We start from the raw sequence: 17,717 nt of genomic DNA, 5'->3' as shown, positions 1-17,717 counted from the left end.
CCACCAGTTGTTAAAGGAGAACAGAATTTAATGGGAATTTGCCTGCACCGTCTACAAATTCCGCACGATGGCGCCATTGTACTAATTTTCAATCGAATTAATTGTTGGAAAATCCATCTGTCTGACCCCAAGTTCTCCAGTCTTCACCCGGATGCAGTTCAAGGAGAGATCAGATTGCATTGTTTTTGAAGTGAGGACCTATTGAAGAGACATCGCCCTGTAATCGTTTTGATAGATTATAAACGTTTACTAATACCTAAAGTTGGATTACAAAAGGATTTCGAAGTGTTTTGTGAAAGTTTATCGTCGACTTTTTTAATTTTAAAAAATTACGCAGCGTTTAAAAACGATGAATTTTTCTGAATGACACGACTTCTATACAAAGCTATTTTGGGTATATATGGACCGATTTAAACGAAAAAAAGACCCAATAGTGATGTTTATGGGGCATATAGGAGTGCCAAGAAAGAAGCTCGTCTAAGGTAATGAATGTTTTATATTTTATTTCTGCGTTTTGGGTAGCGCCGTCTATCGCAAAATCTGTTGTTTACGTGTCGAGCTGGCATTTTGGGGGGTGCATGCTATCAGATAATAGCTTCTGATGCTTTCGCCGAAAAGCATTTTAAAAATCTGACTTGCTGGCTAGGTTCACAACGAGTGTAGCTTTAATTTAATACCCTGCTTGTGAATTTTGATCAAGGTTTGAGTTTTAACGAGTACATTTAGCATTTAGCGTAGCGCATTTGCATTTCCAGGTGCCTACTTGGGACATGTGCGTCTCAAGTAGATTCAAGAAGTTAAAGATATCTTGTTTTGTAAAAAAAAAAAATATATATATATATACATATTCTTATTAATGGGCCTATACTCAGTTATTTTAATAGGAATGTGTGAATTGTGATTGACCAATGTGTTAAATTCCTCCAGGGACCCTATTTGTTCTGAAATCTGCATAGAAAACTGTCCTAATTATATATGTATTGGGTTGTGTATAGAGGTGACGTTAAATAGTGGCTGTGTTTTAACACGTAATGGACACAATTATGGATGTTGGAAATTCAATGAGAATTTCATACGAATGAATGAATTATAGATGAACCGAATCTGCAAGTAAGGTCTTGTGGAGGTGTGGTTATAGATGAACCGAATCTGCAAGTAAGGTCTTGTGGAGGTGTGGTTATAGATGAACCGAATCTGCAAGTAAGGTCTTGTGGAGGTGTGGTTATAGATGAACCGAATCTGCAAGTAAGGTCTTGTGGAGGTGTGGTTATAGATGAACCGAATCTGCAAGTAAGGTCTTGTGGAGGTGTGGTTATAGATGAACCGAATCTGCAAGTAAGGTCTTGTGGAGGTGTGGTTATAGTTTAATGATAGATGAACCGAATCTGCAAGTAAAAATGTCCTATTTTGATACGTTCTGTACTATCGAATAAGGTCTTGTGGAGGTGTGGTTATAGTTGAATGATAGATGAACCGGATCTGCAAGTAAAATCTCCTGTTGATACATATAACATCGAATAGGTCTTGTGGAGGTGTGGTTGGATTGAATGAATCTGCATGAAAAATGCCCTATTAAAAAAGCTGTGTATTATTTAATAGGTTTTGTAAGAGGTGTAGTCGAGTAGATACAGGATATGTAAGTTTGGCCTTCCACTAGACAGAGATCGGGAATGATGTGGCTATTGCACATCAAACAATAAACATAAGATGAACCAGAGTTGACATTCCATGATTTGGAGATGGGGGAAATTAAATTGAAAGAAACGTTTGTCGCGGAGTAGGTTGGGATACGTAACTGGGCTATTATGCACACGTGCTGAAAGACAAAGCCACCTTAGTATCGAATGGCCGTGCAACTTTGACAGCAGCCGGGCTGGAATACTGATTTTCGTTTTTTTTTTTTCATTCCTGTTGATATTGCCTAAAGTTTTAAATTATTCTGACAATTGCTATAGAATCGCTGGAATTTACTGATATAAGTTCATAAAGGAACTTACTGAATTGTTTCTAGAAAGTATTTAAATAAGCCGCCGAGCTTAATACAGACTTTGTTTTACAGACGCTAAAAGCTACACACTGATTTTGGGGTTTTTCTATTCTATCCATATTTCCTAAATATATAGAATTATTCTGACAATTGCTATAGAATCGCTCGAATTTACTGATATAAGTTCATAAAGGAATTTACTGAATTGTTTACAGAAAGTATTTAAATAATTCACTGAACAACTCTTAGTTGTCTAGAAATTCTATCGATATTTCCTAAAGAGCTAGAATTACTCTGAAAATTGTTAGAGAACCGCATATATTCACTGATATATTGTTCCAAAAGGAAATCGCAGAATCATTTATAGAAAATACCTAAACGAATCGCTGAACAAATTCAAATAAAATACCGGTGAAATACACACGTGGCGGGCGTCACATATTGATAACCCCCTTTGTCTCGACCAGGGACAGGCTAAGCATACAACGATAGAAATAAACACCACATAGTAAGGATTGAATATACCTAAATAACGCATTATACACATTATCAGACGAACTAGATAAAATGTCTGCAGCTACCACGCCCAAACTAAAATTCAATGATTATTTAGATCAGAGTATGATTGATAGAGCGGGAGGTAAAAAACAGTATGGGAAAGTGGAGAAAGTGTGGAAAGGATTACGGATAAGATGGACACAAGCAGGTTATTTTAGCGGAGGACCACCTACAGGGGGGAAACTCCAAGATATGCAGACAGAATTAGAGGACGCAGTAGAGCATGCAAAAGCGAGTGAGGCGGAGAGAAACAACATACACAGGTTCAAAAAAGTAGGTACAAGAGAGAGAGAGAGAGCAGAGGGGGAGCTCAAGATAGGTACATGGGCCATACAGGAGAGTAGGAGGGTGCTGCCCAAAAACACACCAGACATGATGGGCGTGGCTATTGTGGCGTCGGGGGATGTTAAAGCTCCGCCTGAGAACTTGCCCACGGCTCCCCCTGTGGCCGTTTCTCCCTCACTATATCCACAATTGACAATGGAGGCAGTTCAGCCCCCGCCATACTCAAAGGGACAAAATCACCGGAGCCCGTCACACAACCCATTCCTGCCCAGGGCACCTCCCACAATACAGGCTCCAGTTCTGAGAATAGGGGAGTTAAAGGGGGACATTACCCTGGGGATAACGGCTGGCCATATGGTATGTGAACAGTTCGAAACTGGGATTCCAGGAGCAGGAGACCTCCCCCAGGAACGGAGGCCGCAATGCTCCTCTGTGAACTCTCTCACCTCTGAAACCAGAGGACACTTACAAACAAGATTAGATTCAAACCACTTCTATCAGACGGATAGGGAGGACTGTCATCAGAACATGGATATCGAAAACGAAGAAGAAATTGACATGGTGCTCACCCCAGCTCCGATGGGAGCTCCAAACGTGACTAAGATGCAGGAGCTGCTGAAATCATCAATAGCTCGAGCTAAGGAACTCAGGGAGCTAATAGCTAACCAAGATAACAACAGAGAGGGAGCCTACCGTGTGGTAGGCATAAGGAGAGGAACAGTAACCAAAGTTACCGAATCAATGGGGTCCGAAACACTCCGTCGGTCCTCCAGAATTGCTGATAGAAGAGAGCGAGAGCAGGAGATGGCAGGACAGTACCCCCTGCGACCGACACCAGGTGATGCACACACTGTGGAGTACCAGCCCTGGAATATGACTGATTTAACAACACTGATGGGACAGATGCCTAGCCTACATGGAGGAGCTTCAGCGTGGCTACTTCAACTGCAGACACTTACGTCAGGCCTGCAACTCTGCCTAGGAGACATGAAAGCACTTCTAGCAAGAGCCACCGACCACGGAACCATGGAGGCCCTCATGACAGCAGCTGACCTTGGATGGCGGGCCCCAACACTGCCCATAGACCACTTCCGTACCAGATTATGGGAAGTTCTACGGAGAGCATACCCTACAGAAAGAAACCATGCCACCTTATCCTCCTTTACAATCAACCCAGGTGAGCAACCTGCAGCATACCTGGACAGGGCTAAGACCACATGGAGATCGGTCCACGAAGAACCATTCGATCACACTGATACCACACTCAGCATGTGGAAGGAAATGGTGGTCAACGGGTGTCCTGGAGATGTTAAAACCAAACTCAGAGGAACGGTAGGGTTGATTGCACTTCCTCTGACCCAATTCAATACGCATGTGCACCACCATGTGACCCAGCACAACAAGGAAAGAGGGGGTGCTGAGAGCCAGGTGCAGTCCCTCCAGGTACAACTCCTGAAACTCCAATTGAAGGAAGCACAACAAGGAGAAAAACCTAAGAAACAGATGGTGGCGGAAGAAACGAAGGAGCCGGGAACCAAAACAGACATCTCCCAAATCGTGGCACAGACTGTCTCTCAGATGATCCAACAGCAGGCAGCCCCACCACCCCAATACCCTCACCCACAGCAGTATATCCTGCAACAACAACACCCAGTATGGGCTCGACGGGGTCCCTACACTGGACAACACAGAGGGGGAAACTACCAGTGTTTTAACTGCGGAATTACCGGTCATTTTGCCAGAGATTGCATGAAACCACTCTCCCCGCAGCAACAGCAATGGAGAGCAAGAGGAAGTGGGGGAAACCCACCTCTGCAACATCAGCAACCAGGACCCACACCCATGCATCAGCAACAGCCAGCATACAACCACCCAGAATCTAGCCACATGCAGCAGGAGCAGCAAGATTACAACCAACCCTCCCACTTCAACACCTGATCACCCAGTAAGAATGATGAGGATGCCACTCCTGCCGATGACCACACTGTCTGAAGCCCAAGAAGTGTACTGGCTAAAATGCCTACCCACAGGGCCTGCCACCCCTCACATCCAGTTTAAGTTCAACCAACTGAAAGCTCAAATCTACACTCTGCACCCATATAAGACTCCCCAAGCTGAGATCCATTGCACACTCAATGCAACAGAAACTGATGACTGCCTCTTCACTGCAGACTGGGACGAAGACATGATGCACCTGACCCCACCTATCAGGTGTTGTACCATTGGGTGTGGCCCAGAGGGGGTGGCAGCACCGGTCATCCTACGATCAAGGAACCTCCATGCACCCCTGGCCTGGACGGCTGAAGCATCAACAGCCATAGCATTCCTGAAAACAGATCTATCAGCGGCAGCAGCTCTGACTGCACCTGACTACAAGAACAAGTTCCATTTGGATGTTTCTGAAAGGGAAGGATTCACCTCATCCGTCCTATTCCAGAAACAAGAGGGGGAGAGAAGGGTCTTGATGTACTACTCTTCAAACTTGACCACATTGTGGTAGGACAGTCAACATGCTCCAGATACGTTGCTGCAGTAGCAAAAGCTATTGAAAAAACAGCTCACCTCGTGATGTCACCCTTCAATCAGCCATCATCCCTCAACCAGCATCGGCCAAATTAGCTGAAATCATCGGATTGACGCAGGTCCTCATCAGAGGAAAAGGAAAGACTGAATATCTATACAGACTCAGCCCATGCCCATGAAGCAGGCCACACTGATGGACCCAGAACTTTTATGAGAAACACATGGCCCCACACACGAAGGCAAACTAAAGACCCTCCAAAAAGGCCTCGCACATCTGGTGGCACCCTCACATAAAAAATATGACTGACTTATTTTATGACGATTATTTATTTTGTGACGAATGCAATGGTTGTGACAGACACAACCCAAAGAAACCATATCAAACACCAATGGGCTCATACGTAATACCTAATGCATGTTTTCAGGATATTAGGATAGACTACACCGACATGGGCCCCAAAAATTTATCTAAAGGCAAACTCTATCTCCTAGTCATAGTAGATAGGTTCTCCAAATGGGTAGAGGCAATACTAACAAAAGGGGAGGATGCTAGGTCAGTCTTTTAAGTGGCTACAAACCAAACTAATACCCAGGTATGGCATCCCAAGACAAATCAAATTTGACAAATGGCTCACATTTAACAAACACCTGAGACAGGTGGAAGAAAGATTTGGCATAACCCACAGATTTGGATCTGTGTACAGGCCCCAATCCCAAAATCTGGTGGAACGTCAAACCAAAAGCAAAAGCTAAGATAGCTAAAGTATGTGCCTCATGGGATAATGACTGGAAGAATCATGCATGGTCCACCAAGGGAGGGAGGTCATATGCCCGCCCTTGATGTACAACAAATTGTAATGTCTAATTATGTGAAAAAAACTGACGGTTCTCTCTGCAGCACTCTCTACCCAGGTTCACAAGGTCCAGGAGGGGGAGCTGCCGGGGAACACGACACTACTGAAGGTAAAGGTTGGTGACGGGGTGAGGGTTACAGTCCACAAGAGAAAGTGGCTGGAACCCAGGTGGACTGGACCGTACGAAGTGAAGGAGGTTACTTCACACTCAGTCCAGGTCAAAGGTAAATCAGGCACACCTTGACACCGCCTTACACATTGCACCCCAGCCCCAATTCCTTCTAGAACACTGACTGAAGTCAGAGCTGATTTGAGCGGCCTAAATTCGATTCCAAATGAAGACACTCCTTCCTCAGGTGATGCGGCATCAAACTCCGCCTCCCCTGAGAAGGGAACCTCGCCCAGTTAGAGGGAAATTTCTCCCTCTCTGGGTGAGGCTGGGGATATCTGGTCCCTTATTTGTGATATTCATACTGATATTTGGAGTAACCCTAGGACTTTCACATGGTTAATTGAACAACTATTTCACCCTGCCACATCACATACACCAACCCCTACACATGTCCCTAACTCCTTTCCTGATATCACTCCCTCCAATCACTCCCGTCCCAAACGTAGCACTACACCTACAGACCCACCATGCAAATCAGACAAGGTTAGGAGCACCACCTTATGTATACCCACGATTGCAACCGCCACCTTTCTGCTATAGTTTTCACGTCTAATAGACGTGAAGAGGGGGATTTGTTATATAAATATTCATACACATAGCTCATATAAACAAAGACATTCCGTCGTAAGAACACATACACCCAGCCAGAAGACTGACCCCCTCTTCCTTATATAAACACACATCTCATCTCCCTCTAACTGGCCGGTCCCAAGAGCAAAGAACTTTTGCTGTGCACCAATGGGGCCCGCTCTGGCTAGAGCAAGGCCCGCCTCCAACCCTCCGACCAGTCAAGAAGACCGAAACGACAAGACTCCACCTACTTTATTCTATGTATAAAAATGTGTGTAACCATTGTATAGGCCTCTTTTTCACCTGGCTCCTTGCCGAGTTATGTGAACTAGGTCCGTGCACGTAAAACTGCGGGACAAGATATCTCTGACTCATTAAAACTGTCTTTCGTTACAACTGAAATCCACTCTGTCCAGCGTCCGTGATTTGGTCTCAACTCTCCAGTATTTGAACACTAACAAAACCCATGTGAAAAGCACACGTTTCAATGCATGCCACCAAAACAGGAAGACTACTGATGAGTGTATATTTCATTATTCTAATGAAATTCTCAACCAGCACATAATTATTATATATTTTTTTTTTACATTTTTTTTATTTATATATGCAACAACAGTGGTGATAATTAACTTCCTTTTATCATTGGGGGACAGGGGGGAAGTCAAGCATGAACCTGATTGTGTATGTTTGCCTTTTACAGGCGTTGCATCAGCATTCAGTGTGCTACAGTTATGTTGATGGCATACAAATAATTATCACCATTTTTTTTTAAATATCCCCTGTACTCTCACTGCAATAACTACATAACCCTCAACAAGCAAGTCATTCATTCAGCTCATTTTCAAACAAAAAAATAGCTTGGATTTGCTGACCTAATTTGGTTTTTAGATTTGCTAAATGAACTTCATGTCTATAGCAAAATACCAAATACTTCTCAGTATCATTTTAGTGTTGCAGCTTCAATAAGCCTGTCATGCCCTGATCCGTTTCACCTGTTCTTGTGCTTGTCTCCACCCTCTCTAGGTGTCGCTCATCATCCCCGGTGTATTTATACCTATGCTTTCTGTCTCTCTGTACCAGTTCTTCTTGTTTCCCAAGTCAACCAGTGTTTATCTCCAAGCTCCTATTTTTCCCCAGTCTCTGTTCTTCCTAGTCCTCCTGGTTTTGACCCTTGCCTGACCAGACACCGAACATGTCTGCCTGACCATTCTTCGAGCCTGCCTGACACCTTGTACTGTTTGGACTCTGACCTGGTTTTGAACTCTCGTCTGTACCCGTACCTGACTTTTGCATACACCTTGTGTTATAATAAATATCGGAGCTCAACCATCTGCATCCTGTGTCTGTATTTGGGTCTCGCCTTGTGCCCTTATAAGGGCATTACCTCATAAAAAATGTTATAACAGGAAATGCTGAATGTAGAGTCTCAATTACAGGAAGGATTGAGATGTTGACCAGCCAGACAGACAGTGTTCCTCTATTTGTCTATATGATATTGAGTCTAGATCAAGGGGACAGGGTTCCGGTCTTGAAGCACGGTTTCAACTGCTCATACAGTCTTGCTTCGGTACTGCAGTTTAACTGATGTCCGGCCCAGAAAGATAATTTCCATAGACGGTCACATAGAAAAGGTAGATTTGAAATTCCTAATTAGACATCTTTGTGCACAAAACATCCATTGAATTATTCAAATAATTGTAGCTGAGGTCAATTTTTTTTCCATCACTTCCAGATATTAACATGTTATATTCATCCAAAGTCTGCTATGTTTTTGGATGATGTGATGACGTCGTTGTCGTTGCTGCTCGAGCTGCTCCTTGTGTGCACTGCGCATGTGAAGTTGGGCCATGTAAACTGGATGCAACCCAAATATAGGTGGTCCATTTATCGACGTATGCAAAAAGTAAGTAGATAAAGTTGAAAACGACGGTCAGACATCTTGGATGCAGTCTCCAGTTCTTTTGTACCTCAGTGATCTAGATGGATTCATGTTTGTGCTGATTGTAGGTTGCATGTGAAGAGGTGGGTGTTGGGTATAGTTCAATGCAGTTTAGTGCTGTAGGCTGCTGTGCTGGCTGGCTACAGGCTATTGAGGCTACCGTGAGTGTGAGTGAGTGAGCGTGGTGAGTGGCTGTGCTGCTTTTTTTAGTGGGAGTTTGGAGAGATGTGATATGTGAGCTTGCATTTACCATGCAGATCACGTTACCAACGCTCGCTGTTGGCCAGGGTTGGATAATGAATGCAGAAGCCTGTTACTAACGGCAGTGCAATAAGTGCCTGTGGATTGATTGTTGCTCAGAATCAGAGACGACTTTGCTTGCACTTATCCCACCAGAATAAAATAATGTGTTTCTCATCACAAAGGATAATCTTCGAGTCATCCATCCCCCTCTATGCATTGCAGATTGTCAGTGTTGTCAAGGTGCAATCTCCCTCTAAGCAAAGCAAGGGAACAAGAGAGAGAAGGAAGGAGGGATAGATGGCGGTATGATGGGAGGTGTTTATCGAAAGAGAATATGGAAGGGGAAAGAAGTGGACGTTAGACGGACATTACCTGGACACGATCAGCATTAAACCAATGCGGAGAGGGAGTGTCCTCAATATTTTATTTTACGTAGTACTGTTTGGGACTGCCTGTCAAATGACTTTGAAAGGGGAAGAGCTGAAGGCCACTGCTAGTTGTCTGGGAAATACATTGCAGTGGCCCTTGGGAATCTATTGCAAAACACTCAAATCAAATGTTTCATTTGTCACATGCCAAATACAATAGGTGTAGACCTTACAATGAAATTCTTACTCACAAGCCCTTAACCAACAATGCATTTTTAAGAAAATATCAACAACAAAAAAAGTGAAGAGATAAGAATAACAACTAACTAAAGAGCAGCAGTACATAACAATAGCAGGGCTATATACAGGGGGTACCGGTAGAGAGTCAATGTGCGGTGGCACCAGTGTTGGAGGTAATTGAGGTAATATGCACTGTACATGTAAGTAGAGTTTAGACTGCTTCCATCACGTGGACTGGGATATGTTTCGTATTGCGTCAAACAACATTGACGAATACGCTGATTCGGTGAGCGAGTTCATTAGAACGTGCGTTGAAGATGTCGTTCCCATAGCAACGATTAAAACATTCCCAAACCAGAAACCGTGGATTGATGGCAGCATTCGCGTGAAACTGAAAGCGCGAACCACTGCTTTTAATCAGGGCAAGGTGACCGGAAACATGACCGAATACAAACAGTGTAGCTATTCCCTCCGCAAGGCAATCAAACAAGCTAAGCGTCAATATAGAGACAAAGTAGAATCGCAATTCAACGGCTCAGACACAAGAGGTATGTGGCAGGGTCTACAGTCAATCACGGATTACAAAAAGAAAACCAGCCCAGTCACGGACCAGGATGCCTTGCTCCCAGGCAGACTAAATAACTTTTTATTCAATCAATCCCTATCCCAGTCTGCTGTTCCCACATGCTTCAAGAGGGTCACCATTGTTCCTGTTCCCAAGAAAGCTAAGGTAACTGAGCTAAACGACTACCACTCACTTCCGTCATCATGAAGTGCTTTGAGAGACTAGTCAAGGACCATATCACCTCCACCCTACCTGACACCCTAGACCCACTCCAATTTGCTTACCGCCCAAATAGGTCCACAGACGATGCAATCTCAACCACACTGCACACTGCCCTAATCCATCTGGACAAGAGGAATACCTATGTGAGAATGCAGTTCATCGACTACAGCTCAGCATTTAACACCATAGTACCCTCCAAACTCATCATCAAGCTCGACACCCTGGGTCTCGCCCCCGCCCTGTGCAACTGGGTACTGGACTTCCTGACGGGCCGCCCCCAGGTGGTGAGGGTAGGTAACAACATCTCCACCCCGCTGATCCTCAACACTGGGGCCCCACAAGGGTGCGTTCTGAGCCCTCTCCTGTACTCCCTGTTCACCCACGACTGCGCGGCCACGCACGCCTCCAACTCAATCATCAAGTTTGCGGACGACACAACAGTGGTAGGCTTGATTACCAACAACGACGAGACGGCCTACAGGGAGGAGGTGAGGGCCCTCGGAGTGTGGTGTCACACTCAACGTCAACAAAACTAAGGAGATGATTGTGGACTTCAGGAAACAGCAGAGGGAACACCCCCCTATCCACATCGATGGAACAGCAGTGGAGAGGGTAGTAAGTTTTAAGTTCCTCGGTGTACACATCACAGACAAACTGAATTGGTCCACCCACACAGACAGCATCGTGAAGAAGGCGCAGCAGCGCCTCTTCAACCTCAGGAGGCTGAAGAAATTCGGCTTGTCACCAAAAGCACTCACAAACTTCTACAGATGCACAATCGAGAGCATCCTGTCGGGCTGTATCACCGCCTGGTACGGCAACTGCTCCGCCCACAACCGTAAGGCTCTCCAGAGGGTAGTGAGGTCCGCACAACGCATCACCGGGGGCAAACTACCTGCCCTCCAGGACACCTACACCACCCGATGTCACAGGCAGGCCATAAAGATCATCAAGGACAACAACCACCCGAGCCACTGCCTGTTCACCCCGCTATCATCCAGAAGGCGAGGTCAGTACAGGTGCATCAAAGCTGGGACCGAGAGACTGAAAAACAGCTTCTATCTCAAGGCCATCAGACTGTTAAACAGCCACCACTAACATTGAGTGGCTGCTGCCAACACACTGACTCAACTCCAGCCACTTTAATAATGGGAATTGATGTAAAATATATCACTAGCCACTTTAAACAATGCTACTTAATATAATGTTTACGTACCCTACATTATTCATCTCATATGTCTACGTATATACTGTACTCTATATCATCTACTGCATCTTTATGTAATACATGTATCACTAGCCACTTTAAACTATGCCACTTTGTTTACATACTCATCTCATATGTATATACTGTACTCGATACCATCTACTGCATCTTGCCTATGCCGCTCTGTACCATCACTCATTCATATATCTTTATGTACATATTCTTTATCCCTTTACACTTGTGTGTATAAGGTAGTAGTTTTGGAATTGTTAGTTAGATTACTCGTTGGTTATTACTGCATTGTCAGAACTAGAAGCACAAGCATTTTGCTACACTCGCATTAACATCTGCTAACCATGTGTATGTGACAAATAAAATTTTATTTGATTTGAGTTATTAAAGTGACTACGCATAGATCATAACAGAGGGTAGCAGTAGCGCAGAATGTGTGTATGGGGGGCGGGGGGGCGGGGGGGGGGGGGGATTGGGTCAATGCAAATAGTCCGTGTAGCCATTTGATTAGCTGTTCAGGAGTCTTATGGCTTGGGGGTAGAAGCTGTTTAGAAGCCTCTTGGACATAGACTTTGCACTCCGGTACCACTTGCCGTGCGGTAGCAGAGAGAACAGTCTATGATAAGGATGGCTTTAGTCTTTGACAATTATTAGGGCCTTCCTCTGACACTGCCTGATATAGAGGTCCTGGATGGCTGGAAGCTTGGCCCCATACTGGGCCATACGCCCCATGTACTGGGCCATACGCACTACCCTCTGTAGAGCCTTGTGGTCGGAGGCCAAGCAGTTGCCATACCAGGCAGTGATGCAACCCGTCAGGATGCTCTCAATGGTGCAGCTGTAAAACCTTTTGAGGATCTGAGGACACATCCCAAATCTTTCCAGTCTCCTGATGGGGAATAGGTTTTGTTGGGGGTGCTTGGACCATGTTAGTTTGTTGGTGATGTGGACACCAAGGAAGTTCAAGCTCTCAACCTGCTCCACTACAGCCCTGTCGATGAGAATGAGGGCGTGCTTGGTCCTCCTTTTCCTGTAGTCCACAATCATCTCCCTTGTCTTGATCACATTGAGGGAAAGGTTGTTGTCCTTGCACCACACTGCCAGGTCTCTGACCTCTCATTGTTGTTGGTGATCAGGCCTACCACTGTTGTGTCATCAGCAAACTTAATGATGGTGTTGGAAGAAATAATTCTAGACCACCTTTACATTTACTTCGATCTTAGTCCTTTATTGATGCTTTTTCTGTTTGATGGTTCGTCAGAGGCCATAGCGGGATTTCTTATAAGAGGCCATAGCGGGATTTCTTCCGGTTTAGAGTCTCACTCCTTGAAAGCGGCAGCTCTACCCTTTAGCTCAGTGCGAATGTTGCCTGTAATCCATGGCTTCTGGTTGGGGTATGTACGTACAGTCACTGTCAGGACGACGTCCTCGATGCAATTATTGATAAAGCCATTGACTGATGTGGTGTACTCCTCAATGCCATCGGAAGAATTGCTAGCAATACAGTCCTGTAGTTTAGCATCTGCTTCATCTGATCACTTTTCATAGACCGAGCCACTGGTGCTTCCTGCTTTAATCTTTGCTTGTAAGCAGGATTTCAGGAGGATGGAATTGCTATGCTGATAGAATTTAGGTAAAACTGATTTAAGATTCCCTGCATTAACGTCCCTGGACCCTAGGAGCACCGCCTCTGGATGAGCGTTTTCTTCTTTGCTTATTGCGGTATACAGCTCATTGAGTGCAGTTTTAGTGCCAGCATTGGTCTGTGGTGGTATGTAAACAGGTACGAAAAAAACTGATAAACTCTCTAGGTAGATAGTGTGGTCTACAGCTTATCATGAGATACTATACCTCAGGCAAGCAAAACCTCAAGACTTCCTTAGATATAGTGCACCAGCTGTTGTTGACATATATGCATATGTGCACGCAGGGAATCTATTTTGAAAAACCTGGTTTGGCCTTGATATACAGTATTTGTTGTACTGGTTGAACAGACAGAGAGGTGCAATGTGACTTTGATTTGGTTATGCTGTTTTGACACGCATGGAGACTCACATCTTATTTATTATATAAATAAAAACGGTCTCGCTATCTGTCAGTTTTCAGTGATGCTGCACCTTGAATGGCCCCATATTTGAGATGTGTTTATCCTTACTGAATCAAGGGCCCGGTAACTTAACTCAGCCGATCTGTTCACTGGTCACAATCCTATTCATGCTCCTTCAACTGTGTTTAAAATAGAATGGCTTCCAGGGTCATTGTGAAAACTACATAAAGAAAGTAAATGGACACTAAAGTGTGGAACATATTTGTATTAAACTGAGCCAATACAATAATAAAAGACACAATCCTATTGAAAAGACACTAATATCTGATCAACAAAAAAAGAAAAGAGAAAAGCAGAGGAAACCTTTTTTTGTTGGCTTCATTCCATAGGGCAGGAGAGCTATTGAGGGCAAGCTAAAGGTTATAAAGCTGACTTTATACCACTAAAGAAAAAAACATTGGAATCTTTCAATGTTCTGCACATCTTGCCTAGTGCTTTTGAATTGAATACCCACTTCAAAGCAAGCATTGTCCTCTTGTGGCGGCAGCTTCGATACCAAATGTTTTCTGTAATATGAAATCAGTTGAAAGGGGTGCACATTGAGCACAGGAACAAGAATCTTTGCACGTTTCAGCAAGAGTGCATGTGTGTGAATAGATATAACATTTATAAATAGATATGCCATTTATTGTAACAGACACACTTTTATCCAAAGTGACTTATTAACAGTGTGCCTACATTTTTGTCTTGGTGAACCCAGCATGATAGACTGGTGCATATTTGTGAAAAACTGTACGTGTATGACTATCTATGCATCACATCCTTTGAATTGTGTGCTGGACTAATGGTATTGTGCTTGCCATCTAGGGAACAGTACACTCTATAATGTGCTCTTATCGTATATGTTAGGTCTTCCAGCATTCCAGCAGGCCCCAGTTTAATGTTTGCTAATGCAGGCTTGACCTGCTAACGGGAATAGATGAAATACAGTTGAAGTCGGAAGTTTACATACACTTAGGTTGGAGTCATAAAAAATAGTTTTCCAACCACTCCACAAATGTCTTGGTAACAAACTATAGTTTGGGCAAGTCGGTTAGGACATCTACTTTGTGCATAACACAATAAATATTTCAAACAATTGTTTACAGACAGATTATTTCACTTATAATTCACTGTATCACAATTCCAGTGGGTCCGAAGTTTACATACACTACATTGACTGTGCCTTCCAGAAAATTATGTCATGGCTTCTGATACTTCTGATAGGCTAATTGACATCATTTGAGTCAATTGGAGGTGCACCTGTGGATGTATTTCAAGGCCAACCTTGAAACTCAGCGCCTCTTTACTCGACATCATGGGAAAATCAACAGAAATCAGCCAAGACTTCAGAAAAATAATTGTAGACTTCCACGCTCCTTGGGAGCAATTTCCAAATGCCTGAAGGTACGACGTTCATCTGTACAAACATCTGTACAAACAATAGTGCGCCAGTATAAACACCATGGGACCATGCAGCCTTCATACCGCTCAGGACGGAGACACGTTGGTGAGAAAAGTTCAAATCAATCACAGAATAACAGCAAAGGACCTTGTGGAGATGCTGGAGGAAACGGGTACAAAAGTATCTATATATATATATATATATATATAAACACAGTAAAATGAGTCCTATATCAACATAACCTCAAATCAAAACACATTTTATTTGTCACAAACACATGGTTAGCAGATGTTAATGCGAGTGTAGCGAAATGCTTGTGCTTCTAGTTCCGACAATGCAGTAATAACCAACGAGTAATCTAGCTAACAATTCCAAAACGACTACCTTATACACACAAGTGTAAAGGGATAAAAAATATGTACATAAAGATATATGAATGAGTGATGGTACCGAGCGGCATAGGCAAATGCAGTAGATGGTATCGAGTACAGTATATACATATGAGATGAGTATGTGACTGGGCTGGTTTTCTTTTTGTAATCCGTGATTGACTGTAGACCCTGCCACATACCTCTGTGTCTGAGCCTTTGAATTGCGATTCTACTTTGTCTCTATGTTGACGCTTAGCTTGTTTGATTGCCTTGCAGAGGGAATAGCTACACTGTTTGTATTCGGTCATGTTTCCGGTCACCTTGCCCTGATTAAAAGCAATGGTTTGCGCTTCCAGTTCCATGCGAATGCTGCCATCAATCCACGGTTTCTGGTTTGGGAATGTTTTAATCGTTGCTATGAAAGGCCGCTCGGCAAGGAAGAAGCCACTGCTCCAAAACCGCCATAAAAAAGCCAGACTACGGCTTGCAACTCACATGGGAACAAAGATTGTACTTTTTGGAGAAATGTCCTCTGGTCTGATGAAACAAAAATAGAACTGTTTAGCCATGATGACCATCGTTATGTTTGGAGGGAAAATGTGGAAGCTTGCAAGCCAAAGAACACCATCTGGACTATTTGCATTGACCCAATCCCCCCCCCCCCGCCCCCCATACACACATTCTGCGCTACTGCTACCCTCTGTTATGATCTATGCATAGTCACTTTAATAACTCAAATCAAATCAAATTTTATTTGTCACATACACATGGTTAGCAGATGTTAATGCGAGTGTAGCAAAATGCTTGTGCTTCTAGTTCTGACAATGCAGTAATAACCAATGAGTAATCTAACTAACAATTCCAAAACTACTACCTTATACACACAAGTGTAAAGGGATAAAGAATATGTACATAAAGATATATGAATGAGTGATGGTACCGAGCGGCATAGGCAAATGCAGTAGATGGTATCGAGTACAGTATATACATATGAGATGAGTATGTGACTGGGCTGGTTTTCTTTTTGTAATCCGTGATTGACTGTAGACCCTGCCACATACCTCTGTGTCTGAGCCTTTGAATTGCGATTCTACTTTGTCTCTATGTTGACGCTTAGCTTGTTTGATTGCCTTGCAGAGGGAATAGCTACACTGTTTGTATTCGGTCATGTTTCCGGTCACCTTGCCCTGATTAAAAGCAATGGTTTGCGCTTTCAGTTTCATGCGAATGCTGCCATCAATCCACGGTTTCTGGTTTGGGAATGTTTTAATCGTTGCTATGAAAGGCCGCTCGGCAAGGAAGAAGCCACTGCTCCAAAACCGCCATAAAAAAGCCAGACTACGGCTTGCAACTCACATGGGAACAAAGATTGTACTTTTTGGAGAAATGTCCTCTGGTCTGATGAAACAAAAATAGAACTGTTTAGCCATGATGACCATCGTTATGTTTGGAGGGAAAATGTGGAAGCTTGCAAGCCAAAGAACACCATCTCAACCGTGAAGCACGGGGTTTGCAACATCATAGTGTGGGGGTGCTTTGCTGCAGGAGGGACTGGTGCACTTCACAAAATAGATGGCATCATGAGGCAGGAAAATTATGTGGATATATTAAAGCAACATCTCTAGACATCAGTCAGGAAGTTAAAGCTTGGTCACAAATGGGTCTTCCAAATGGACAATGACACCAAGCATACTTCCAAAGTTGTGGCAAAATGGCTTATGGACATCAAAGTTAAGGTATTGGAGTGGCCATTACAACGCTCCGACCTCAATCCTATAAACATTTGTGGGTAGAACTTAAAAAGCTTGTGCGAGCAAGGAAGCCTACAATCCTGACTCAGTTACACCAGCTCTGTCAGGAGGAATGGGACAAAATTCACCCAACTTATTGAGGGAAGCTTGTGGAAGGCTACCCGAAATGTTTGACCCTTTTGCTTGGATTAAATGTCAGGAATTGTGAAACTGATATTAAATGTACTTGGCTAAGGTGCATGTAAACTTCCGACTTCAACTGTAGATTTCACTTACACATTTTACCAATGTTAATCCACCACATTCACACCACCAGGAACAGTAAATACAGCTATAGCTCTTTTCACAGACCACAGTTT

At 43.7% G+C, this 17,717-nt stretch overlaps 1 protein-coding gene across 2 annotated transcripts; it reads left to right on the top strand.

Annotated features, from left to right (window-relative positions):
* Positions 1-794: 794 nt before the first annotated feature.
* LOC149975200 (uncharacterized) lies at positions 795-7,351 on the top strand. Of its 2 annotated transcripts, none has more exons than XM_090211099.1 (2): positions 795-1,351; positions 1,446-7,351. In XM_090211099.1, exon 2 carries the CDS (start codon positions 2,555-2,557, stop codon positions 4,766-4,768), a length of 2,214 nt encoding a protein of 737 aa, XP_090067225.1. In that variant the 5' UTR covers positions 795-1,351; positions 1,446-2,554; the 3' UTR covers positions 4,769-7,351. The 2 variants fall into 2 exon arrangements, with proteins under 2 accessions (XP_090067225.1, XP_090067226.1); XM_090211100.1 differs by having other exon boundaries at positions 953-1,306.
* The last annotated feature ends 10,366 nt before the right edge of the window (positions 7,352-17,717 follow it).

Source organism: Oncorhynchus mykiss, chromosome 19 (assembly GCF_057628025.1).
Source record: "Oncorhynchus mykiss isolate SJ-2025 chromosome 19, ASM5762802v1, whole genome shotgun sequence".
NCBI classification, from domain to species: Eukaryota; Metazoa; Chordata; class Actinopteri; order Salmoniformes; family Salmonidae; genus Oncorhynchus; species Oncorhynchus mykiss.
Note: the sequence above shows the minus strand (reverse complement) of the source record. Positions and strands in the feature narration are given on the sequence as shown.